The sequence below is a fragment of the Budorcas taxicolor genome, chromosome 16 (genome assembly GCF_023091745.1).
Source record: "Budorcas taxicolor isolate Tak-1 chromosome 16, Takin1.1, whole genome shotgun sequence".
In the NCBI taxonomy this organism is placed as follows: domain Eukaryota; kingdom Metazoa; phylum Chordata; class Mammalia; order Artiodactyla; family Bovidae; genus Budorcas; species Budorcas taxicolor.
The window spans coordinates 27,103,568-27,131,185 of NC_068925.1; the positions used below are offsets into that span (position 1 = coordinate 27,103,568).

The 27,618-nt window shown below is 37.6% G+C and overlaps 1 protein-coding gene across 1 annotated transcript in view; it reads right to left on the reverse strand.

The window, feature by feature from the left end:
- Positions 1-27,618, reverse strand: part of AIDA (axin interactor, dorsalization associated) — a 50,719-nt gene that overhangs the window by 12,915 nt on the left and 10,186 nt on the right. Inside the window, exons 3-6 of the mRNA XM_052653683.1 lie at positions 21,867-21,920; positions 21,402-21,456; positions 15,466-15,529; positions 15,116-15,222 (exon numbers count right to left, since the gene is read on the reverse strand). Of these exons, the coding sequence (XP_052509643.1) occupies positions 15,116-15,222; positions 15,466-15,529; positions 21,402-21,456; positions 21,867-21,920 (280 nt within the window). The remainder of the gene's footprint in view (positions 1-15,115; positions 15,223-15,465; positions 15,530-21,401; positions 21,457-21,866; positions 21,921-27,618) is intronic.

The window sequence follows — 27,618 nt, forward strand, 5'->3', positions numbered from 1 at the left end:
CTCAAACTTTTAATATGCCTGTGGTCTTTGTTGAGGCAACTCAAAATTTTTACTTCTATATTAAAGATGGTAGGCCCTTGTCTTTTTCACTTTGATTATGGCTTTTTTTTTCTTTTTTGACAGTCAAAAGTGGTTTCTTATCCAATATCCAAAGTCAATGATAGATTTTCTTTCTTTGAGAACTATTAAGAACTATGAGAACTAATAGAACTATAAGTTCTATTGAGAACTATGTTTCTCCCAGTTCAGTTCAGTTGTGTCAGACACTTTGAGACCCTATAGACTGCAGCATGCCATCACCAACTCCCAGAGCTTGTTCAAATTCACGTCCATCAAGTTGGTGATGCCATCCAACCATCTCATCCTTTGTCGTCCCCTTCTCATCCTGCCTTCAATCTTTCCCAGCATCACGGTCTTTTCTAACAAGTCAATTCTTCGCATCAGGTGGCCAAAGTATTGGAGCTGCAGCTTCAGTCCTTCCAATTGAATATTCAGGAGTGAGTTCCTCTAGGATGGACTGGTTTGATCTCCTTGCTGTCCAAGGGACTCTCAAGAGTCTTCTCCAACACCACAGTTCAAAACCATCAATTCTTCCACACTCAGCTTTCTTTATGGTCCAACTCTCACATCCATACATGACTAAGGGAAAAACCATAGCTTTGACTATACGGACCTTTGTTGGCAAAGTAATGTCTCTGCTTTTGAATATGCTGTCTAGGTTTGTCATAGATTTTCTTCCAAGGAGCAAGTGTCTTTTAATTTTATGGCTGCAGTCACCATGTTTTTCCTAACTGAACATTAAAACTAGTTTTACCTTTGGATGAATTAGTTTCATAATCTATAATCATCTAGCTCTTTTAGTTGAAGTCAGTCAATGGGATGACATTTCTTTCCTTGTTACCAGCAAACTTTTCTGCCTCAGACCACATTAAAATCTAACTAGAAAATATATTTCTAACAATGCAATACAAAGGCAGTGATTTCAAGCTGAAAGATAATTAATTTATTCAGCTTAATTATTCTATAATTCAAGGCAGGGTGATAACACTCCACCACATGAAGATTGAGTTTTACCCTCTTTGTTGTTGATTAGTCGCTAAGTCATGTCCAACTCTTTTGCAAGCCCATTACCCTCTTTATACCTTATTAAAGACTATCTGCAAGTTGACTATAATTGAAGATTACAACTGATACACAAAGGTAACTATTCAAGCTATTTCATGGCAGTTTCCAAGATGCTCTCTCCCTGCATCACGAACTACTACACACTCTGAGTCTCAGCTCCAGCTAGATTACCTGTGCTGATATCCCTTAGCCTTCTTTGTTCATCCGTAATTTTTAAGAAAAAGTTCTTAAAGAGATGGGATACCCAGATCACCTTACCTGTCTCCTGAGAAACCTGTATGTGGGTCAAGAAGCAACATTTAGAACCAGACATGGAACAGCTGTCTGGTTCAGAATTGGGAAAGGAGTGTGACAAGGCTGCTGTATATTGTCACCCTGCTTATTTAACTTATATGCAAAGTACATCATGCAAAATGCTAGGCTAGATGAAACACAAGGTGGAATGAAGATTGCCGGGAGAAATATCAATAACCTCAGATGCAGCTAACACCACCATTATGGCAGACAGTGAAAAGGAACTGAGGAGTCTCTTGATGAAAGTGAAAGAGGAGAGTGAAAAAGCTGGTTTAAAAATCAACATTCAAAAAACGAAGATCATGGCAAGCAGTCCCATCACTTCATGACAAATAGATGGGGCAACAATGGAAACAGTGACAGACTTTATTTTCTTAGGCTCCAAAATCACTGTGGATGGTGACTGTGGCCATGAAATTAAAAGGCGCTTGCTCCTTGGAAGAAAAGCTATGACAAACCTAGAGAGTGTACTAAAAAGCAGAGATGTCACTTGGCTGACAAAGGTCTGTATAGTCAAAGCTATGGTTTTCCCAGTAGTCATGTAGATATGGGAGTTGGGTCATAAAGAAGGCTGAGTGCTGAAGAATCAATGCTTTTTAATTACAGTGCTCGAGAAGACTCTTGAGAGTCCCTTGGACTGCAAGGAGATCAAACCAGTCAATCTTAAAGGAAATCAACCCTGAGTATTCACTGGAAGGACTGATGATGAAGCTGAAGCTCTAATACTTTGTCCACCTGATGTGAAGAGCCAACTCACTGGAAAAGACCCTGATGCTGGGAAAGACCGAAGGCAAGAGAATAAGAGGGTAGCAGGGTCCTTTGACTCATGGGGTCACAAAGAGTCAGACATAACTGAGCAACTCAACAACAACATTTCTAACCATAATTATGTACTGTCAGCTTTGTCTTATTGACTGCATATTAAGCAACTTGAAAGACAAATCTGGATAATGGTTCATTATTCAATTATGTGGCATTAGTAATATACAGATCTTTTTAAAATTAATATTGAATTTCACAGTTCTAAAGATTATATTATGTTCTAGTAGACAAATGGCTAGACAATATATATATTATAGATAGATAGATAGATGCACTGCCTTACATGACATGCGCATGAAAGAAGAGAAAATAATAGTATAATACCACACCAGCTACAGCTCCTGGGTTACATGAGAAAGGCAGCATGTTTGTGTACCAAAAGTAAAACCATATGATAATTAGACATCAAAGCACTATGTTAAAAGATTTCTAAATGTAAAACTGAAATATTCACCTATATAACGTAATATGAGAACAAGTAATTACACTCATAAAACGAAGACTATAATCAGGATAAGAAATGACCATACATTATCTGGTATAAACTAAGCTTTTCCAACCAGAACTAAATAATTTGCCCTTAGTTCTCGGGCAAGGATCAAAAATAACACATGTTCTTCTATGTGGAAGTGCTGCATATATAACAAATAGTCAACACTTACAGAACATTTACTATGTGCCAGGCACTGTTCTAATTCTTTATATGTATCAACTAATTTAATCCACATAAGAACTCCATGACACAGGTGTTAATGTCAGTCCCATTTACCTAGAGGTGAAACTGAGATCCAGAAAAGTTAAGTAACCTGTTGTTTATTACAGAGTAGTCTGGTCCTAGAGTACATGTTTTTAACCACCTTGTCTCATTTGCCATTTTTGTAATTTAATTGTCCATAAAGCCAATAAAGGCTAAAAAAGAGGGGCTTTCCTGGTACTCAGCAGGTAAAGAATCTGCCTGCAATGCAGGAGACCTTGGTTCAACTCCTGGGTCAGGAAGATACCCTGGAGAAGGGATAGGGTCCCCACTCCAGTATTCTTGGGTTTCCCTGGTAGTTCATATTGTAAAGAATTCACCTTCAACGCAGAAGACCTGGGTTTGATCCCTGGGTTGGGAAGATCCCCTAGAGGAGGGCATGGCAACCCACTCCAGCATTCTTGCCTGGAGAATCCCCATGGATGGAGGAGCCTGAGGGCTACAGTCCATGGGGTCGCAAAGAGTCAGACAGGAGCAACTAAGCACAGCACAGCCTAAAAGGTACTGCGGGATAGTCTCTATCTTACGATCGTTAACGTAAGCTCTTTGCCACGTACATGTTTACAGGCTCTGAGGATTAGGATATGCACATCTTTGGGGGGCCATTACTTCCACCTCACACTTTTCAATACAGAAAACTCTGTGTGCTACAGCTAACTGTCCAAAGCAGGATTTCTCAACCAGGATTCTGGAGAATGCTAGGGACATGCTGGTGGTGTGGCTTGGCAGCTCCATAAAAGACAGTGATCAAGGGTAAGCACCATCTAAACTTCGTGCGCTTAGCAACATAAGTTCACGCAGATGGTCGGAGACTGGGCCATCCGTACAGCAACTTTATTCCAGGTCTCTGAGCCTCATGTGGTGGTGGGCAGTAAGATCATGTCCCTTCGGCTAGATCCATTTTTAGCTCTTTATGTGAGAAAGGGGCAGCCTTTGGCCACTGGTAAGCTCCACTCTGCAAGGAGGGAAGGCAGCCTGATGATGTCAGTATCTTCTGATTGACCCCAACCTCCACCTGCAGCAAACATGTCTACTGCTTTCAAAGAAAAGTAGAGGGAATTATTTGATTCAGTGTGGCTTCTGAAGAAGAGCTATGAGTTAGAAGAACAGGATCCAAGCTGAAGCCTACAGATAATTCTGGTTAGGTAACAAGAGTGAATCATAAGCTCCAGGGTCATTTTATTGCACTAGAGCCCCAAAGTCCATCTTGGTGATGAAAGCTATTTATCAGTAGTCTGTATTTGGACTGGTATTCCAAGTTGTCCTATTCCATTGTGCCTCAACTGTGGAAAATAATCTATGAATGCAGCTAGGGTGGTGGTTTAGTCACTAAGCCATGTCCGACTCTTTGCGACCCAATGGACTGTAGACTGCCAGGCTCCTCTGTCCGTGGGATTTTCCAGGCAAGAATACTGAAGTGGGTTGCCATGCCCTCCTCCAGGGGATCTTTCTGACCCAGGGGTCAAACTCACATCTCTTATGTCTCCTGAGTTGGCAAGCGGATTCTTCACCACTAGTACCACCTGTGAAGCCCAAGATTCAGAATAATAAGCTGACACTGATGACATTTCACGTGATCCTGAAGGTTTTGTGATAAACTTAACTTCTCTATTGAGTCTCCAGGTTTAGTCAATCAATGTCATGTAGCATTTGTGAGTTCTATACAAGGTGGTGAAAGTCAAGAAAACTGCTGCAAAGGCCCCAAACAAGTCAAGGTCAAATGGATTCAATATCCAGTCTTCATCTGTCTCTGAAGAACTTTTCTGAGGTGTCCATTAACAGTTGGCCCCCCTCCTGTAGGAGAACATCCTGACATGTCACAACTCACGGCTTTCTTCCCAGAGAGATGCTGCTGTCAAAACTGTTGCAGATGAAATGTAAAGTAGTTGTGGCTGCTGCTGCTGCTGCTGCTGCTGCTAAGCCACTTCAGTAGCGTCCGACTCTGTGCAACCCCATAGACGGCAGCACACCAGGCTCCCCTGTCCCTGGGATTCTCCAGACAAGAATACTGGAGTGGGTTGCCATTTCCTTCTCCATTTTGGGAGGAAAATGGAGAAGGAAATGGCACTTTGCATGAAAGTGAAAAGTGAAAGTGAAGTCCCTTAGTCGTACCCGACTCTTAGTGGCCCCATGCACTGCAGCCTATCAGGGTCCTCCATCCATGGGATTTTCCAGGCAGGAGTACTGGAGTGGGTTGCCACTGTACCACAATAATAGCCAAGTTTATTAAACAAAGACAAATTGTACCCAGAATTAAACAAACAAAAAATGGGTGACAATGTCTGATCTAATAGCTCTTGGCTAACTCTATTATAGCCTCTGTACGGGGATGGGGGTGTGGCAGTGTGCCAGGCATCGAATCCCCAGACTACTGTTGCAGTGTCCAGCAATGGGTAATGTTTCCCGCCTGCAGCTGGCACCAGGAGAAGTGGAGCAGCAGCTGTGGCCCCTCATTCCACACCTACAACTGCTCTATCTCAAGGGAAAATGGTAACACTGCAGATCCTGGCATGAGAAGGTACTCCTCACATGGAGTGGTTCTCTGTGAGGGGCCAAGACACTCTGGACAAGAAAGATTATGGAGAACCAGACTAGGAATAGACTGCCTGCCCAGGGACCAGGAGTCTGTGTGGTTAACTCCACAGAAAACAAAGGTTACAAGGAAACTGAAGTCAGTGAAACTCCGTAAGATCCTGTCCTCATATGATTTTTCCTTCTGGCCTAAAACAGAAAATGGCATGATGGTCTTTGCTCCAAAAAAGTAGTACATCATCACCTAGACAAGAATCCTAAAGAGGCAATGCCTTTTTAGAAAATTACTGAGTATTACATCTTTTGAAAAACATGGTGATTTCAATGTGCTTATTGAGTTCATCTTACTTGCTTGACATTTTATATCATATTGTACAGATGTTGGTCTACAGTGAGAGGTAAACTGGTCCTTATTTTGCCTTGGTGATCTGGAAATTAAATATCACTAGCAAAAAGTAGATTAAATTTTTATCCACTCTTAGAGCAGAGTTCAATGAAGTGTTCAAAATGTAGACTGAGCAATATCATATATTTATTTGATAACACAGTTAATCTGTTTTCTTTGCTTTAGATTTATCAGACTTGTAACTAAACTCACATATCTAGTACTACTGACAGATTCTCTGTCATCCAGTTTTTTAAGTGCACATTTCTTCGTGCTGCTAAAGTGTAATTTTAAAAAGGACATATATAATAATATTTTGCATTTAAGTAGCATTGTTTCTTTCAAGAAAAATGATTTAGTTATTTGAGGATAATCTTAAACACAATTTAAGGTAACAATACTGATCAAACAGGCCACAATATTTGGCAGATAGGTAACACATTAAATGTGTCTTCAAATTCTGGCTATAGATAATCTTTACAACTGATATTGGATATAGATTTTATTTTATTTTTTTAAATTTTATTTGTTTTAAAATTTTTTATTTTTACTTTATTTTACTTTATAATACTGTATTGGTTTTGCCATGCATTGACATGAATCCACCACGGGTGTACATGTGTTCCCAAACATGAACTCCCCTCCCACCTCCCTCCCCATAACATCTCTCTGGGTTATCACCGTGCACCAGCCCCAAGCATGCTGTATCCTGCATCGGACATAGACTGGCGATTCGATTCTTACATGATAGTATACATGTTAGAATGCCATTCTCCCAAATCATCCCACCCTCTCCCTCTCCCTCTGAGTCCAAAAGTCCGTTATACACATCTGTGTCTTTTTTGCTGTCTTGCATACAGGGTCGTCATTGCCATCTTTCTAAATTCCATATATATGTGTTAGTATACTGTATTGGTGTTTTTCTTTCTGGCTTACTTCACTCTGTATAATCGGCTCCAGTTTCATCCAGCTCATCAAAACTGATTCAAATGTATTCTTTTTAACAGCTGAGTAATACTCCATTGTGTATATGTACCACAGCTTTCTTATCCATTCATCTCCTGATGGACACCTAGGTTGTTTCCATGTCCTGGCTATTATAAACAGTGCTGCGATGAACATTGGGGTACATGTGTCTCTTTCAATTCTGGTTTCCTCGGTGGGTATGCCCAGCAGTGGGACTGCTGGGTCATAAGGTAGTTCTATTTGCAATTTTTTAAAGGAATCTCCACACTGTTCTCCAAAGTGGCTGTACTAGTTTGCATTCCCACCAACAGTGTAGGAGGGTTCCCTTTTCTCCACACCCTCTCCAGCATTTATTGCTTGCAGATTTTTGGATCGCAGACATTCTGACTGGTGTGAAGTGGTACCTCATTGTGGTTTTGATTTGCATTTCTCTAATAATGAGTGATGTTGAGCATCTTTTCATGTGTTAGCCATCCGAAACCCTAAAGACTCCACCGGAAAATTACTAGAGCTAATCAATGAATACAGTAAAGTTGCAGGATATAAAATCAACACACAGAAATCCCTTGCATTCTTATACACTAATAATGAGAAAGTAGAAAAAGAAATTAAGGAAACAATTCCATTCACCATTGCAACAAAAAGAATAAAATACTTAGGAATATATCTACCTAAAGAAACTAAAGACCTATATATAGAAAACTATAAAACACTGATGAAAGAAATCAAAGAGGACACTAATAGATGGAGAAATATACCATGATCATGGATCGGAAGAATCAATATAGTGAAAATGAGTATACTACCCAAAGCAATTTACAAATTCAATGCAATCCCTATTACGCTACCAGCCATATTTTTCACAGAACTAGAACAAATAATTTCAAGATTTGTATGGAAATACAAAAAACCTCAAACAGCCAAAGCAATCTTGAGAAAGAAAAATGGAACTGGAGGAATCAACTTGCCTGACTTCAGGCTCTACTACAAAGCCACAGTCATCAAGACAGTATGGTACTGGCACAAAGACAGAAATATAGATCAATGGAACAAAATAGAAAGCCCAGAGATAAATCCACACACATATGGTCACCTTATCTTTGACAAAGGAGGCAAGAATATACAATGGAGTAAAGACAATCTCTTTAACAAGTGGTGCTGGGAAAACTGGTCAACCACTTGTAAAAAAATGAAACTAGAACACTTTCTAACACCGCACACAAAAATAAACTCAAAATGGATTAAAGATCTAAATGTAAGACCAGAAACTATAAAACTCCTAGAGGAGAATATAGGCAAAACACTCTCCGACATAAATCACAGCAGGATCCTCTATGATCCACTTCCCAGAACACTGGAAATAAAAGCAAAAATAAACAAATGGGATCTAATTAAAATTAAAAGCTTCTGCACAACAAAGGAAAATATAAGCAAAGTGAAAAGACAGCCTTCTGAATGGGAGAAAATAATAGCAAATGAAGCAACTGACAAACAACTAATCTCAAAAATATACAAGCAACTTATGCAGCTCAATTCCAGAAAAATAAACGACCCAATCAAAAAATGGGCCAAAGACCTAAATAGACATTTCTCCAAAGAAGTCATACGGATGGATATAGATTTTAAAAGTTATGGAGAGGCCACTTATTTGTTTTTGAAATGCTAAATTTAGGTTAGAGGTAGAAATTGTGGTAAAATATTAAAATACATACACAATTTCTTTTAGCTAGTAATTTATCATTTAGCAGTTGAGGAACATAGGGTTCCTTTAAGCTTTCAAGGAAAAGGGTTTCCCGTTGGCTCAATGGATAGGAATTCGCCTGCCAATGCAGGGGATACAGGTTCAATCCCTGATCCACGAAGATCCCACATGCTGTGGAGCAACTAAGCCCTGCACCACAGCTACTGAGCCTGTGCTCTAGAGCCCAGGAGCTACAACTACTCAACCCAGGTGCCAGAGTCTGTGCTCAACCACAAGAGAAGCCGCTGCAATAAGAAGCCTGCACACGGCAACTAGAGAGTAGTCCTCACTCTCCAGAGCTAGAGAGCAGCCCACTATGCACAGCCAAAAATAAATAAATAATTTACCAAAAAAGAAAAGAAAAGAAAAAGAGTTTGAGAAATCATAAGATGTCTGTTCATTTTTAAAACTGCTTTAAAATTCTGGGGGAAAAAATCCTTAATGGCCATTATCATTTAAATAATAAATTAAAATCATACCTGCCTGAAGTTGTTCACATACATTAAGAGTATATCAATTGTCACTATACCTAATTTTGGAAAAAAAATTATGTAATAAACACACATCTACAAAGTCTGGAAGGAGCCAGTGGGCATGTGCTTCATGTTAGAAATGCTAGTTTAAAAAGGGCAATCCATCATTCCCTACAGGAAGCAAGGAAGAGTTCCTCACAGGTGTCTGAGTCAAAAGGCTGAATTGGAGAGTACTTTTAAGAAAGAGTAAGCTAGATGTTGCTGGGTGCTTTGAAGATGAGGGCTGCAAAATGTAATCTACTTAACAGACATCTCATATGACTTAGTCTCTGCAAAACTCTAAAGAAAACCCTTTAGTTTCAAGTGACAGGATTCTTGCATTTAAAAGAAAAAAAAAAAGCTGTAAAAGGAAATCTTGAAATGTTTCCCAACCTTCTTAAGCTTGAAAGTGAGAAAAAATATTAATATCAGTAAGTCTCAAGTCTTATTAAAAACTAGCCTGGAGAACCAGAGAACAAAATCAAGGAGTATTTTCTTTTGCTTTATATACAAGTAAGGGCGTCTCAGGTGGTGCTGGTGGTAAAGAACCCACCTGACAATACAGGAGACAGAAGAGACATGGGTTCAATCTCTGGGTCTGGAAGACCCCCCTGGAGGGGCGCAGGGCAACCCCCTCCAGTATTCTTGCCTGGAGAATCCCACGGACAGAGGAGCCTGGCAGGCTGTAGCCCACAGGGCTGCATAGAGTCGGATACGACTGAAGAGACACATAAACATATAAACAAATACATGCCTGAGTGAGGAACATTTTCTCTGATTCTTCTCTCCAATTTGAGAACTTGAGACTCTGGGAGAAGAAAAAGAACTTAGAGAGCTCTGACCTAACCATACTCTTAAGATGATATTCACCACTGTGCCCCGAGGCACGCTCTGGATTTCTATGAAAGAAGGATGCCCTGATATTCACAAGAAAGCAATGAACACTTTGCTGCAATCTGCAACTTCTTATATGTGTGAGCAAGAAAAACCTCATTTCAGCTAAAAATGAAATCCATGTTTGCTTCTCTCGAGTTCAACTCAACTGAGTATTTGTACAGCAAAAACCATGCACAGGTTTCACATTGAAGAGGTAAATTTCATTATTTTCAGCTTCAAAAATAAACATGCTTTATGTATAATTAAGTCTAAGAGCTAAAGGAACTAACACATTTGTGAAAATTTTGAAACTAAGCCTATATTTGAGTTTAATCATGTCATTCAGTAAGAATGTGTGTTTTTTTTTTAATCTTGAAAATTTTGTCTTCGTCTATTCATATTTCTTGGGTTTATGATTTTAATAGCTTTATATTCATACTGGTAAATTTTCAGGCCAATAAAACAGGTTGTACATTTACATCCTTGATTTAAAATCTACCAAGCCTACCTTTCAAACCTAAAGGAAATCAGTCCTGAATATTCATTGGAAGGACTGATGCTGAAGCTGAAGCTGAAATTCCAATACTCTGGCCACCTGATGTGAAGAACTAAATCATTGGAAAAGACCCTGATGCTGGGAAAGATTGAAGGCGGGAGGAGAAGGGGATGACAGAGGATGGAAGAGTTGGATGGCATCACCGACTAGATGGACGTGAGCTTGAGCAAGCTCTGGGAGTTGGTGATGGACAGGGAAGCCTGGCGTGCTGCCATCCATGGGGTCACAAAGAGTTGGACATAACTGAGTGATTGAACTGAAGCCTACCTTTAGAAAAATTAAACCCTATTTTGGCTCAAGCCAATTATTTAACAAAAATTTATGTTTTCCATATGAATTTTTTAATTTTTGAAAAGGAAAGAGATGAATATTAAAAAGAAAGATAATACCTACCCCCTACTCCCCACCTACCCCAATCAAAGGTTGGTTAAAAAGTCACTTTCCATTTGAAATGAGAAAAAACTATTCTGGGTCACAAATCTACATACCATTCCTTATTCCTCTTAGCCTCACAGCAGTGTTAGTTAACACAACTGTATACATTTATCAACAAGCATAAACTGCACACTAAAAAGGGTGAATTCTGTATATATAAATAGAATCTCATAGACTCGACTTTTAAAACAAATCACAAGAAACTTATAATTCAATAAATTATATACAAACAAAGATAATAAATAAAAAGAGAAAAATCACAACAATTTCTAGAACCATCTTGCCACCAAAATGCAGACACAGCCTGGGCATCACTGAAATCTTGGATTCTCTCAGTGTAACAGGGAAAAGAAAATGTTTCCTGCTTTCTAGTTAAGTAAAAAGTTAAATGCCACCTTGCTACGTCAATGAATATTATTTAAAAGTTATTTTTTAATGACACTTATGGCTCAGATGATAAAAAATCTGCCTGCAATGTGGGAGACCCAGGTTCAATCCCTGGGTCAGGAAGATCCCCTGGAGAAGGGAATTGCTACCCACTCCAGTATTCCTGCTTGGAGAATTCCACAGACAGAGGCTACAAGCCATGGGGTCACAAGGAGTCGGACACTACTGGGCAACTGACACTAACACATAGGCCCAGAACAATAATGATCCCAAACTAAATACAGTTAATTAAACTACATGTACTTTTTTGAAAAAGAAATTCAGAGACTAGAAGGATTCAGCAAGCTTTCTCTACCTTTAAAATGAATTATCACAATACTATTATCAAAATACAAAAATCTATTAAGTTTAGGTTTAATCTTACATAGCAAATGGATTTAATTTATGGTAAAAGTTTCTTTCAACTCAGCAATCTGAAACCCATAAAAATCTTGATCTGTCTGTATGACAAATATGTGGACAACCAAATCAGATAGAAATTTATAGTAGTGGAAGCTTTAGCAATTACAATACATGGGTTGAAAACAGAATTACAACTGTTTAGTTAAGTAAAACAGCAAGAAAATTTCTCTCACAATCTCAGCAATTTTGATATTTTCTACATATGTAACTAAAGCAAGAAAAATACATCTCTCTTCATAAAGTAAGGTATATTAGGAATAATGCCCTTATACTGAAAGACACATTATTAACAATAATAGCTACCATCGACAGTAATTTTCCCAGTAATCCTATACTGTAGTATTGTTACCTCCATTGAAAGGTGATGATGATGAAAATAACCACCTCACTAATATTCAGCATATGACAGGGACTGGCCTAAAAGCTTCACAGGCAGTACCTTATTTAATCTTCACAGGAACCTTTTGAGGTAGGCATGATTATCAACTCATTTTATGAATGAAAGAGACACTGAAGTTCAGACTGGCTTAAGAACAGGTGCACCGGGACTTCTCTGGTGGGCTAGTGTTTAAGCCTCCTCTGTCCCAGTGTGGGGTCGGGTAGGGGGGCAGGTTTGATCCCTGGTCAGGGAACTAGACTCCATATGCCACAACCAAGAGTTCACATGGCAAAACCAAGAGTTCGCATGCCACAGCTAAAGATCCTGCATGCTGCAACTACGACCCTACACAGCCAAATAAACAAATAATAAAAATGAAATGAAAAAAAAGAAAGAAACAGAATAGGTGCAACTAGTAATGTTCTAAGATTAGACTCAAGCCCAGTGTCTGTTGGTTTGAACCTATATACCCCATAACGCCTCCACCCCAAGGGGCATAATAAACACTGAAATATTACTATTATTCTTATGTTACTTTACTGCACTTCACAGATATTGTATTTTTTACAAACTGAACATTTGTGGTAACCCTGTGTCAAGCAACCCTGTGCTTCCCTGGTGGCTCAGGCGGTAAAGCATCTGTCTACAATGTGGGAAACCAGGGTTTGATCCCTGGGTCGGGAAGATCCCCTGGAGAAGGAAATGGCAATCTACTCCAGTACTATTGCCTGGAAAATCCCATGGACAGAGGAGCCTGGTAGGCTACAGTCCATGGGGTTGCAAAGAGTCGGACACGACTGAGCACACTTTCTTTCTTTCTTTTCTGTCTCAAGCAAGTCTACTGGTGCCATTTTTCCATCAGCATTTGTTCACCTCCTGGCTCGGTGTCACATTTTGATAATTCTTGCAATATTTCATGCTTTTTCATTACTTTTATATTTTTCACAGTGACTGATGACCTGTGATCTCAGATGTTACTATTGTTAATTGCAGATGTAGTGGAAATAACAAGAGAACTAGAATAAGATGTGGACCCTGAAGATGTGACTGGATTGTTCCAATTTCCCAGAACTTCAACAGATGAGCAACTGCTTTGTATAGATGAACAAAGAAAGTGTTTTCTCAAGATGGAATCTACTCCTGGTAAGGATGCCATGAAGACTATTAAAATGACAACAAAAAATTTAGAATGTTATACAGAGTTAGTGGATAAACAGTGCCAAGACTAGAGAATTGACTCCGATTTTGAAAGAAGTTCTGCGATGGGTGAAATGCTATTAAACAGCACTGCATGCTACAGAGAAACTGTGAAGGAAGGGTCAATCTAGGTGGCAAACTTCACTGCTGTCTTAGTTTAAGTTGTCACAGCTGTTCCAACCTTCAGCAACCAGCACCCTGATGTCAGCAGCCATCAACACAAGACCCTCTAACAGCAAGATTATGACTAGCTAAGCCTCAGATGATGGTTAGCATTTTTTAGCAATAAAGTATTTTTTATAGCACAGGGAACTACAGTCAATATCTTGTAATACCCTATAATGGAAAATAATCTGAAAAATAATATATGTGCATCACCTTGCTGTGTACTTGAAGCACTGTAAATCAACTACACTTCAATAAAAATATATATATAATGAAATACAAAAATTTTTTTTAGACATAATGCTTATCACACACTTAACAGACTACTGTATGTGTAACTTTTACATGCACTGGGAAACCAAAAAATTCGTGTGACTCACTTTCTTGCAATACTCACTTTATTGTCATCTGGAACTAAACCTGTAGTATTACCAAGGTCTGCCTGTACTTTTGTTACCAAGAAAGTTATCAGGATAACACATAAGTTGTATCTAGCTGTATTTTAAAGCTTTTGGAGTCTATTCTAAAATACATCACAATATATCAGCAGATTACACTAAAGTGAACTGACTGACCAGAAATGAAAACTGTGTGCTGTATAAGAACAGATCAGAGTGAAACAGTGATGGGAGAAATAAGAAATTTATCCAGCGTGCCTGCTTAGGTTACTGACAGGCAGGGAAGATCAGCTGTAAATAAAAAGCCTCACCATTATTTGCTTTCTTTAAAACAGATTGGAAGAAAAAGGCATTTGCTCAGTAGCCATTCTCCCTGGGTCCAGTTTTAATGACCAAACTTGATAGTGAACCAAAAAAGAGTCAACATAGCAGGTCTGAGACGGTCACTCTTAGAAAGGCCTGACTACAAGGGCAGCCCTTGACTAGCATCTGGGAATCTGGATGTTGGGAGGGTTGCTACTGCCCCTGGTAAGAATGGTCACTGTGCCTACATTCTTTTTACAAACAATATGGTTTATGCTGAATTATCTGCTTTCCTTCTGGGAGTCTGGAATTTTGGTCAGTGCTAGGCAGAAGGTGTCTACGTAACGGCTCTGGGCATAGAGTCTCTTATGTGCTTCCCACTTCAAGGGACACTTCACGTGTGTCATTAGAATTTGCCACTAGAGGAATCAAGTACAAGCTGTGTGGCTCCACTGGGAGAGGACTCCTGGAGGCTTGTACCTGGTTTCCTCTGGACTTCGCTCACATACATTTTCCCTTGGCTAGTTTTGTGCCTGTAATTCTTTTTCTGGGATAAAGCACAGCTGTGAGTTACAGCAACATGCTGAGTGAGTCCCCCTAGTGAACTCGGAACCTGAGGGTGCTCTTTGGGATGCCAACACAGACAGTAAAATAATTCCAGGCTATACCTATAAAACAGTTACTGCCCGTAACATGACCATAAAGTTTTGCCTAAAATGGACATGCACCCTGGAGAGGTTTTACTCCCATTAGCAAATACGAAAGTAAGTTCCAAAAACTTTGACTGTTAATTAAGCCATGGATATTTTCAACAACTGATACTTACCGGGAACTCTGGCAGGAAGGGAATCAGGAGATCCTGCTCCAGCACCACCCTCTTCTTCATCTTCTTCAAATTCCAAATTCTCTTCTTCACCAGGTGCTAAAATTCTTCTACACGCAAAAGGACAGAAAAAACAGTGAGCTACAAAACCAAATATACAAGAGAAGCCGAATAGCTACTTATTTCCCAGGTAAAATGTTGATATAAAAAATGCTGTCATAAAATGCCAATATGTTGGATTAATGATATCAATGATACCAACATTGATATGATACATCCAGAAATATCTGAAAAATCGGTATAAAATAAGATGATAAAAGAAGAAGACAAATACTAGTGCTAATTTATTTTACCTTAAAGGGACAGGCTGAACATCAAATGGGAATTCTTTATTATATGTAAGAATATTCTTTAGGACTAGAATAAAAAGAGAAAGACACATGAATTATGTCATCAATCAGAATAAAAAAATTTATTGTGACTGATTTTAGTCAATTTTACCATGCCTATTAATATGTATGTATACGTGTGTGTGTGTGTGTGTGTGTGTCTTCAATCGCTCATTCATGTCTGATTCTTTGTGACCTCATGTGACCACAGCCCACCAGGCTCCTCTGTCCATGGGTTTTCCCAAGCAAGAATACTGAAGTGGGTTGCCATTTCTTCTTCCAGAGGATCTTCCAGACCCAGGGATCGAACCCGTGTCTCCTGCATTGCAGGCAGATTCTTTACCGCTGAGCCACTGGGGTGTCTGTTAATACTTTAAAAATTCCCAGTCTTATCATCCAAAGCCACAATGCACTTGTCCATTGAGTATCTTAGCAAAATGAAAATATCCACACTCCAAGCACCAGTAATTTCAGAGTACTGTCAGAACTCCAAGGAAGGTAACTTCCAGAGTCTCAAGAGCGCTTATGGAAAATGAACTCCAAAATAGTTCTCTGTACAAAATCCAAGGTGAGACATGGGGCACCTGAGAAAGACAATAACTCCTCCCTGGAGTACTTTAATTAAAAGACTGGTGTCAAAGATGACCAATGAGAGGGATATGAGCCTATCTTATTCTATGTCTTGATTAGTCTTCCCCTCAACTCCACAAAACTGCTCAAGTTTATAGTAGTGAGGTTATAATTCTCATATACCTTTACCATAGTTTATTATACGTATGTAATGTATACATACATATATGTACATATATGCTTACATACAGGCTCATGCATGCTCAGTCACGTCTGACTCTTTGTGACCCCAGGGATACTGTAGCCTGCCAGGCTTCTCTGTTCATGGGATTCTCCAGGCAAGAAAACTGGAGTGGGTTGCCATTTCCTTCTCCATATATATGCACACACAAACACACACAAAGAGGGATTTATCCTCAAGAGAAGTCTTCAAACAATCTCTTGTGTTACAGCCTCCTGTATTATGGCTGTGGTCAGTGATTATATCCAGGCAAGGAAACTTAAAAAGAGAGATGCTCTACAATTCTACCTACATTTGGAGAGGTGCTTCACATCTGGTCTTATGGATTGCCAGTATCTACCTGCAGTTATATGAAGGTAATGGCATTAATTGTACAATCCAAAATGTTTCTGTGAGTTTATACTCAACTTATTCATTCTAATTTTGGACTCTTGCAGTTTAGAGCTGAAACAGGTATGGATGTTGTCATCCTCAAAAAGGAAATCCCTGAGTACAGGTTGCAATTACATGCCTTACTCCCACAGGAGTCAAATGTGTTTATCATACTTCTTCTAATATATGCACTCCTACTAAGCCCTTCAGGGAGAGAAGTCTAAGACTTTTGTCTATATTTTCACTCATTCTTATTCTCTCTCTCCTTCCAACTCCTACCCTCCTTCTTCCTTTCTTCTTCTCAACAAATGTGTACTGAGTGCTAAGATATGGCAGTGATAGAGACAGAGTGTTCTCACCTTCAAACGGGTCTTAGACCCTAGCCAGGAAAAGCAGACAATGGTGGTGGTTTAGTCGGTAAGTCGTGTCCGACTCCTGCGACCCCATGGACTATAGCCTGCCAGCCTCCTCTGTCCATGGGGATTCTCTAGGCAAGAATACTGGAGTGGGTTGCCAGTTCCTTCTCCAGGGGATAAGCAGACAATAACAAGCCACAAAATGAACACAGTGATGTTAAGACTGTGGCTGAAGGACCCAGAGGATGCTTGTGTAAGTGGAGTAGAGGGATTACTTCAGCTGAAGTGAACAGGGTAGGCCGCTCAAACCTGAATTATTAGAAGACATTTGAGCCATGACCTGGATGAGAAGAAATGTCCACAAGCAGCTTTGGGCAAGGGCTCTCCAAGTATTAAGAGAACAGGCCAGAGCAACAACAAAGGCTCTGCAGTAGGAGTTTGTTCAAGGAATGGAGAGGACCACAAAGCTCAAGTCTGATAAGCAAAGGGCACGTGGCGAAAGATCTGAATCAGATCTTAGCCCTCCCATGATGTTAATGACTTGCGCATTCATGTAACTATTCATGTAACTCTGAATCTCGGCTTCCCCAGCTCCAAAATCATATTCTACCTTTCTTCACAGATTGTTGAGAGAATTAAATTAAATAACATAACATGACACTGCATAGGAACACTTGCAGTAAAGTCAAGTCTACATTATTATATGGTATTTTATTCTGTCCATAGTTCTCCCTATCTGACTGACTAGAATCCTATTATTTTAGATCTAAGAAGGACTATTTTTCAAATTTTAAGAATGTTACCTCTAAACTTGGTGCATGACTGTTATTGTGAGTAAACTATTCATTTAACTCAAATATCAAATAATCACACAGTATTGTTCTAGATGCTGAGAATGGGAAATGGGTGTCATGATTACACATATTTATATCAGCAATGAACACATTTTAATAGTGAAAAGGAAAAAGTCAACCCTTAAAATGTAAACAAAACATCAATGAAATAGCTGAAAATCACATTACTTACTAAGAATATCCTGAATTTGTATTATAATAGAAGAATTAAACAGTATTTTCTTTCCTTAGGTATCAAAGTTTTGAAAAGGAAATGTCTGTTTTGGCATAATAGCTTCTTCTTTATTTTATATTTACAAGTATAGCGTATATCAGATATTTAACTTGTATGAATAATTTTGAAAGAAAAATAACAGCACCTTTCTTGCTTTCTGTATTGCAGGATGGCTTTCCATTTTCACCAACTGGGGAATAACAGCGATTCTAATGTCCTTTTAAAATAAGATTCTACATAAACTTAACATAGGATTTTTCTTCTAATATGAATCTTGATATTTTTGGAGGTTGTAGAGAAGAGGAGAAGCTAGTTTATAATTTCCTGGAAAGGGTGATCATGAATGTGGAGTCCACCACGATTGGGGACTAACTGGTTCATTCAGTAGGAATAATGCACACAGGCCCACTGAATGTTGACTTGATGGTATACCCTCTACTGGTGAGCACTCAGCACTCCCAGCCTACTCTCATGGAGCATGGCCTGCCACCCTCTTGAATCTGACATTAAAAATCACACACACACGCCCCAAATGTATTTCTTTTTTTTTCTTTGTAGCTAATTTTCATTTTTGTGGTAGGAAAAATGAGCAAGTGCTTCCCATCTGAAAGTTTTAAATTATGGGAAACAATTCCCTGTAGACATTTAAGTCTATTCAGTTAAAAAATTTGCCAAGTTCACACTACAGGCAAAGCACTGAATGAGGCTCTGTGAGGAAAATACAAAGGTTATTCACAATATTCTTGAGAAAAAAAATAAATATTAGTGAGAATAGTACAGGGCAGACTATGACAGTGGCTATAAAAAGTGCTCCTATAAAGAACATGAGACAGAGTCTAATTACTGCTAAGGAGAGAAGAGAAAGCTTTCAGGGCAAGGTGGGATTTCTCTGGGGCCTTGAAAGTTTAATTAATGGAAGGGAATTTTACAGTTTATGGGGTGGTCATAAAGGGATATGTTTGAGTAAGAAGTAGTGTATTACTAAGGATTAACATAAGAAAATTAAATTATTACATTCAGGATCTTAGCTTTAGTGTGAATTTCAGATAGGATTACAGAGATTTTAAAAATCTTGAAGGAAAAATACATTAGCAAAATAAACCAACTAAGATCGACAAGTTGAAAGATACAGTCATTTGTTAATTTTCCCTTCCTTACATTATGAGAAGAGGCAGAGGCCAGGTTAACTAAGAACACTTAATCTGAAATATAGTCAAATACCAATTTATTGAAAATGTTTAATTCTGATAAAATACTTAACTCAAAACAAGCGCCTAGATTTTATAAATTCAAGCTTGATTACAGGGCATAGCCTACTGAAATACAACATACACATTTAAGTTCAAGAGGCAAGAAGCAAATTAAAATCATCTAAAGTACCAGGAAGGGAGAAGTCCAAATGAGAAACTTTATATAAAATCAAAATATAATTTAAAAACGAATCCAAATTACACTCTTTCCTCTCTATTCCCACCCCAAATCTTATACACAAACAAATCAGAAAACAAATGTAGATTTCAGCTCAATCTTCCACAAATACATGGGTCAATAATCTCTCAGGAGTTTGACCTAAAGAATCATGATATCAAGGACTGATGTCAATATTGCACAATTACAAGTATTAATAACAGAGTGTAATGGTAGGAATGTAGGCTTTGAGATCACTTCAAACCCAACCCAGTTCGAGCATTTACAAGCTGTAAAATCATGGGCAAGTGTCAGTAAAATGTGGTTGAGTCTATTTATCTGAGTGTTTGGCACATTCCTGCTACTCTGAAAAATGGTGATCATTATTACCAACAAGAAAGTCTATGAGGTAACAGAAAGAAAAATTGAGTATGTCCATGGAAAGAGATAATAAACACCTGATTTTAAGTGTTTAAAGTCTTTACAGTGAACCTACATATTCTTAAGTTTTATTTGGAAACAAACTGAAGAGATGGAAAATAGTTACTAAATGAGGATCCCAAATCCTAATTATTCTTATCATTTAAAACTGAACATTTCTAATTTTCTTCAGAAACATAATATAACTCAGGTATCCTCAATGCAGCTGAAATCTTTTTTTAAAAGAACCCACCTGCCAATGAAGGAGACACAAGAGATGTGGGTTCGATGCCTGGGTTGGGAAGATTCACTGGAGGAGGTAATGGCAACCGACTCCAGTATTCTTGCCTAAAAAATTCCATGGACAGAGGAGCCTGACGGGCTACAGTCCATGGAGGTTACAAGAATCGGACATGCCTGAGTGAGCACAAATGTGTTTTTCTTAAAATAATCTTATATGTAGGCACTTACAAGAGACCAATTATTCTATGACTTCATTTATGTGAAACGTCTAGAACAGGCAAATTTATAGAGACAAAAAGTAGATTAGTGGTTGCCTCGGGCTGGGAACCAGGGGAAGCTAGAGAGGAATGAGTGAATGCTAATGGATACAGGGTTTCCTTACGGGGTGATAAAAAATGTCCTAAAATTGACTGTGGTGATATTCAATACTTGTGCCCTTGCCTATATTTCAAACATTTCCTCTAAGAGAACATTCATTTGAACCAGCAAAAAAGCTTCATCTAGCACATCCTAACCACCAAAATATTTGAAGGAATTGTTTACTTAAAAATAAAAAAAAAACATTTTTAGGAAGGAAAATGAGGACAATAAAGAAATATTTTATAAAGCAGTTTAAACAGCTGGCTGGACTGCAGTTTTCACTGACATTCAGTATAAATAGGCATCAATGACTATAACTTTATACTTCCCAGTAGAATCTACTGTAAATGTTTACTAAAGTAATTTAATTATTACTTTAGTAAATAGTAGTCTTATTACACTGAATAAAACAAAGGCTAAAACAGATAGGTGAGGTACCACATAGAGTCAAATAATTTTTCACTCTGTAATGAAGGTGAGAGGGCTTCCCAGGTAGCAGTGGTAATGAATCCGCCTGCCAATGCAGGAGATGAAGTTTTGATCCCTCGTTTGGGAAGATACCTTGGAAAAGGAAATGGCAACCCACTCCAGTATTCTTGTGTGGGAAACTCCATGGACAGGGGAGTCTGGTAGGTTACACTCCATGGGGTTGCAAAGAGTCAGACATGACTGAGCACACAAGGTGAACCAGACAATAATTACTAAAAATATTATAGGAATTACAAAAGCACGAAAAATTGCATAGGATTAGATAGTAACAGAAAAGACTCAAACTAGCATCTCTGCTAAATAATCTTAATATCCATAATAGTGTAAACATTTTTCTAAAGCAGTATCAATAAAAAATATGAAATAAAGCTTACTTGGTTCTAGCTTCTTCAGATCTTCCAGTTTAAATTCTTCCTGGGACTGTGTGGACTGAATTTAAAATATGCAAATTACATACTTTTAATACAAAGACTTCACTGCACCCGATGCCTTTTATTATGGCTAACAAAATATTCAAAAAGTAGCCAAGATAAAAGACTCCATCTCTTGCTTTCAAGGTTAAAAAAAATTTTTTTAATTCCAAATTAGTTTTTGTTTTTTGGGAACATTCTGACTAAAGATATTGAAGAAACAAATTGAAGCCATATCTTTTACTTTTACAGTTTATATAACTTGAACTAATAGATCTTTTAATAGGAGTTTAATTCATGAATTCTTATTGTTAAAAAATCCTTTTGAGACTATACTGCTTTTGACATGAATGCCTAACATTTTATCAATAGTTCATACTAATTCCTTTTCCTTATATTAAGAAGTTGAGAGGGGGGGAATCTATTTACCTGTAAAGCTGCACTTCGTAATTCCAAGCATGTTGCAATTTTGCCTATGGTTTTCTGCAGGAAAAAGAAAAAGTTATAAATACCAAATACATTATAACCGTTAGTTGCCAAAAATCGAGTTAATATTTCATTGATAAATGATCTATGATTTTAAAAGTTAGGTTAAATTTTATTTCTTTTTAGCATTTTGCAGACACTGGAGATGAGACCATTAGACCATTGGTTGGTCTAATGCGCCACAACCAATTTTAAATCATTTGCTTTGATGATAGCTTTCTATATGATTTAAAGGGCAATGAAAAGGACTTCAAACATCTCTCCAAGCTTTGCCTTCTCTTCTTCTCCATAAGGTCTGATATTAACTAAAAGACTTAAAATCAAAAATATCTGAAAGTTAGCACAATGGTATAATTTAATTTTGACTGAAGTCCAATCTTAACTTGTTCAATTAAATGTATCAGCAATGCTAAGCAAAATCAATACTTGTGATAAATGGTGGCAAACTTTATAGTCAGATCTGAGTTATCAAATAGATATAAATGACAGGGCATAGTCCTTGCCTTTAATAAGCTCATGTTTCTATTAAACATGTAATACACATACAAAATCACTGTAACATAAAACAGAGGAACTTGGTTTACAGGTGTCAGCAAAGTAAATGCTAATATGCCCTGAAGAAATAGGACAGGAATCAAAATTAGGGATCAAGCCCCAGTGACTGGGAGGATTTCTAAAACTAAAGAACTTGGAAAAATGTCATAGTTCAGTTGTCCCAAACTGAAAATAGGGAGATAGGTTTGAAATGTGAAATGTGTGTGGATTGCAGAGGGAGGGGTTATTATGAAGGGGACCTTCTATGACTAGCTGAGGAATGAATCTGTTATTACTTTAGCAATAAATTACACAGATAGTTTTTGGACAGAAGAATGACTGTCAGATTTGCCCTTTAAGAAAACTGTTGTGGTAACAGTGTCCCTAGAGTAAAGGAGAGAAGGGCAAAGACTAAAGATTAGATCAGGCTATTTCAACTGTCCAGGTAATCAGTAGTCAGAAAAAGAACATGAATGATTAGGGTTGAATTGAAAAGGAGGAGACCCAAAAAACAAATATGCACAAGAGCAGGCAGCTAAATATGACAAGCAAGACTTTGAAATCTTTCTAAAAAAAGATATTTCTTAACTTTCTGTGCAATGCCTTCACAATACAATATTCTGGGGAAAAGTGATATTTTTCTACACATACTGATGACTTGCAAAAGTTCAGTCAATTAGATTTGGTCGTTTCCTCTTATGCCAATTTTCTTTAGGAGATAAATGAGGAGCAAAGAGGAGTAACAAGTATTGTCCTAGTATCTGGCACTCAGGCTAGTGAGTGCTAGGCGATTATCATACAGCCATTATATAGCTGGGATAGCAATTCACAAAATAAAACACTAATTCTACAAATAACAAATGCTAGAGAGGGTAGGGAGAAAAGGGAAGCCTCTTACACTGCAAGTGGGAATGTAAATCAGTGCAGCCACTATGGAAAACAGTACAGAGGTTCCTTAAAAAACTAAAAATAGGGTTGCCATATGATCCAGCAATCCCACCCCTGAACACATATCTAGAGAAAACTATAATTTGAAAAGACACATGCACCTCAATGTTCATAGCAGCACTATTTATAATAGCCAAGACATGAAGTAAGGTAAATAAATGTCCACTGACAGATGAATGGATAAAAAAGAATACACACACACACAGACACACACACAGACACACACAGAGGAATACTACTCAGCCATAAAAAAGAATGAAATGCCATTTGCAGCAACATGGATAGGCCTAGAGATTATCATACCAAGTGAAGTAAGTCAGAAGAAGAAAGCAAATACTATATGATATCACTTGCATTTGGCATCTAAAATAAGACAGAAATGAACTTAATTTATAAAACAGAAGCAGACTCACAGACAAAGAAAACAAACTGATGGATACCAAAAGGGAAAGGGGAAGGCGATAAATTAGGAGCATGGATTAGCAGACAGAAAGTACTATAATAAACAATAAAGCCCTACTGTATAGCACAAGGAACTGTATTCACTATCATACAATAAACCATAATGGAAAAGAAAACAAAAAAGAATATGTATATATATGTATAACTGAATCACTCAGCTGTGCACCAGAAGCTAACACAACACTGTAAATCAAGTATACATCAGTAAAAAATTTTCAAAAATAAATAAACTACTAATGAGCAAAAGATATGACTCTTGGTCAAGGAACTAGTAACAATATTTAACTGTTTCCACAATCTTTAAAATTTCCTTTAATCAATGTGAGTTTAGAAAATGTCAAATTTTATTCTGAAATTTTATATTTAAATATTATATTTAATATAATCGCTGTAAAAGGATTCAAGATACAGATTTACTTACCCTCTGAAAGAGCTGTTGTAGGGGAGTCAGCAACAATCTTTCTATATAAAATCTAATATCACTAAATCAGTGGTGTTCATATAAACCACTCAAATCTGACAAAACTAGCAAATGACTTTAATATAGTTAGTAATGGCTAAAACCTACTGAGCACTTACGAAGTGTCAGATTCTCCTAGGTGATTTACCAACATTAATTCATTGAATCCTGACTATAATCCTATGCATGAGATACAACCATTTCACATCTATAAGATGTGAAAACCGAAGAGAGGTTAAGCAACTTGTCCCGGACATCAATGTCTTCAATACAATAGCAATATATACAACAAAGCAATACACTTATTTTAATATCATTTGGTCACACTTACGTTCTTTTAAAAAAATGGTTTTGAAAAAGGGCTGTCTGTATTAAGGGACATGTATCTGTGAGTAAGTCTTTAAAACATTAGTTAACTCCTTTTCCTTCTTTACTATACAATCCATTTGATTTGATGTTTTTAACATTTCAGGTAAAAGATATTCTAGTTTAACAACTCTAAGTCCACTAATAACCTATTTTAAATGTAAACATTTCTTCAAGTTAAGAAGAAGCAACAGTTTTTTACAGTCTATTGAAACTATGGCAAAATACCAATAGGCATTATTCATAAGTATTTTAAGGGACCACACCCAACATCAGTATTAAAAAAAGAGTGAAACACTATCATTTTTCAGCCACAGCAATGACTTTTATTTTTTATTTATTATTTTTATTTATTTATTTTTTTTAGCAATGACTTTTAAAATGTAGCATTTATTGACATCAGAATCAAGTGCTTGCTACTGTCATTATTCTACCTTTCTTAGAAAGAAACGGTTCAGAAAAATTATTAAGAAGCACAGAACATAAATCCTGACTAATATACATTAGGACTAAGCATTCAAGGTAAGTGAACTTAATCTTAGAAAGATTTAAATAATTAGCATTTCATTCAAATTAATTGCATATGTCTAACAAGGTATATAGGTGGAAAATGTCATTTTCAGAATACTGGCTGTTTTACTTTGTCATTAGCTAGGGGAATGGTTAACTCCAAAAGAGCTATTAAAGGAAAAAAGCAGTTAACAATTAAAGAACTACAGTAATTTTGCCAAAACATATTAAGGAAAAAATAGTTTACAAAAATACAAAGAGTTAAAGGAGCTTAGTCTCAATCCAGACAATTTTTTAGATTTAGACAGCCCATCATCTGTCCTCTAGCTGGGGGGAGGCAGAGAAGAAAGGAAGCGAGGGAGGAGGCAGTGGAAAGGGAGACCTATAAAATATAAAACAAGCATATAGTGCTGGAATTCTCATCACCACTCATCTGATTCAAAACAGGGAAAAACTTTCTAAGCATCATGAGACAGGATGTTCTATTCTGTCCAGAAACTTACACGAGAAAATCTACTACACCAGAGTAGGGAATTTAATGGAATGAAAGCTTTTGGCAGCTATTTTTTGGCGACTAAACCCAGTTGTTATAATGACAAAACTATTAAGAAATGAAATGAAAGCTAAGTCAACTGATCATGAGGGAGGATCAAATAAGAATTATAAACTTGATTTTCCACCAGAAATCTTTGAGATTATGAATAGAAAATCCACATGAAGATTTTCTACCACCAACTAATCAAGTTAAGAGAGATCAGTGGTGTGGCTTTAGAGTTCTTCACATTTAAAATAAATACTGAGAAGTATATAAGTTTCTCTCTAAAAAAATAATTCCTCTCATCTTAATACAAATAAATATCAATAATCTAAGATCTAACAGCATTTATTCATCAAATAGTTTTGAAATCTTACTGTGAGCAACAGTAAAAAGTTTCATAAAGTACTTTAAGGTGGTTTTTAAAAAAATCTTCTTTTAAAGTTCCACAAATTGTTGAATGGTTGGCATAATTCTAAAATCTGTCTCTGCTACAAATGCATTCAAAATAGTAAAAGCACAAAGAGTATAATTCAAAATAGAAAACATATAGAATAGTTTTGCATAGACTAATGTAAGGAACATTCTCCGTTTTTCTCTTTTAAGGAAACACAATTGAGTTTCTTCTCCTTTGGCTTACATGCCAGGTCTGGCATTCAAGTAATTTTGCAGACCTAACAGTCAGTTTCAAAATTTCCCATAACATGTTCTTTAGACCCAATGAAATATTATAAAGAGAAGAGGAGGGAGGCTTTCAAAAGCAAACAAATTTAAGAAATACTCCATTACCCAAACTCTTTAAAAATCCAACATACACATTAGCATGTTAAAAGCCCGAAAGTCACAAACTCTGTTGATATAACATCTATCAATTCTTCTGAGTCAATATTCTCCAGATAATGTCTGGGAAATCTTTGTTTTCTAATCATTTTTTAACTTGGAGTCTCTGATTTTTTCCTTCAGTTCAGTTAGTTCAGTCGCTCAGTCATGTCCAACTCTGAAACCTTATGGACTGCAGTACGCCAGGCTTCCCTGTTCATCTCCAACTCCTGGAGCTCGCTCAAACTCATGTCCATCAAGTTGGTGATGCCATCCAACCATCTCATCCTCTGTCATCCCCTTCTCCTCCGACCTTCAATCTTTCCCAGCATCAGGGTCTATTCCAATGAGACATTTCTTCACATTAGGTAGCCAAAGTATTGGAAGCTTCAGCTTCAACATCAGTCCTTCCGATGAATATTCAGAATTGATTTCCTTTAGGATGCACTGGTTGGATCTCCTAGCAATCCAAGGACTCTCAACAGTCTTCTCCAACACCACAGTTCAAAAGCATCAATTCTTCCGTGCTCAGCTTTCTTTACAGTACAACTCTCACATTCATACATGACTATTGGAAAAACCACACCTTTGACCAAACAGACATTTGTCAGCAAAGTAATGTCTCTGCTTTTTAATATGCTGTCTAGGTTGGTCATAGCTTTTCTTCCAAGGGGCAAGTGTCTTCATTTCACGGCTGCAGTCACCATCTGCAGTGATTTGGGAGCCCAAGAAAAGAAAGTCTGCCACTGTTTCTATTGTTTCCCTATCTATTTGCCATGAGGTGATGGGACTGGATGCCCTGATCTTCGTTTTTTGAATGTCGAGTTTTAAGCCAGCTTTTTCGCTCTCCTCTTCATCAGGAGGCTCTTCAGTTCCTCTTCACTTTCTGCCGTAAGGGTGGTTGGTGTCATCTGCGTATCTGAGGTTATTGATATTTCTCCCGGCAATCTTGATTCTAGCTTGTGCTTCATCCGGTCCAGCGTTTCTCATGATGTACTCTGCATATAAGTTAAATAAGCAGGGTGACAATATAAAGGCTTGATGTACTCTCTTGCCAATTT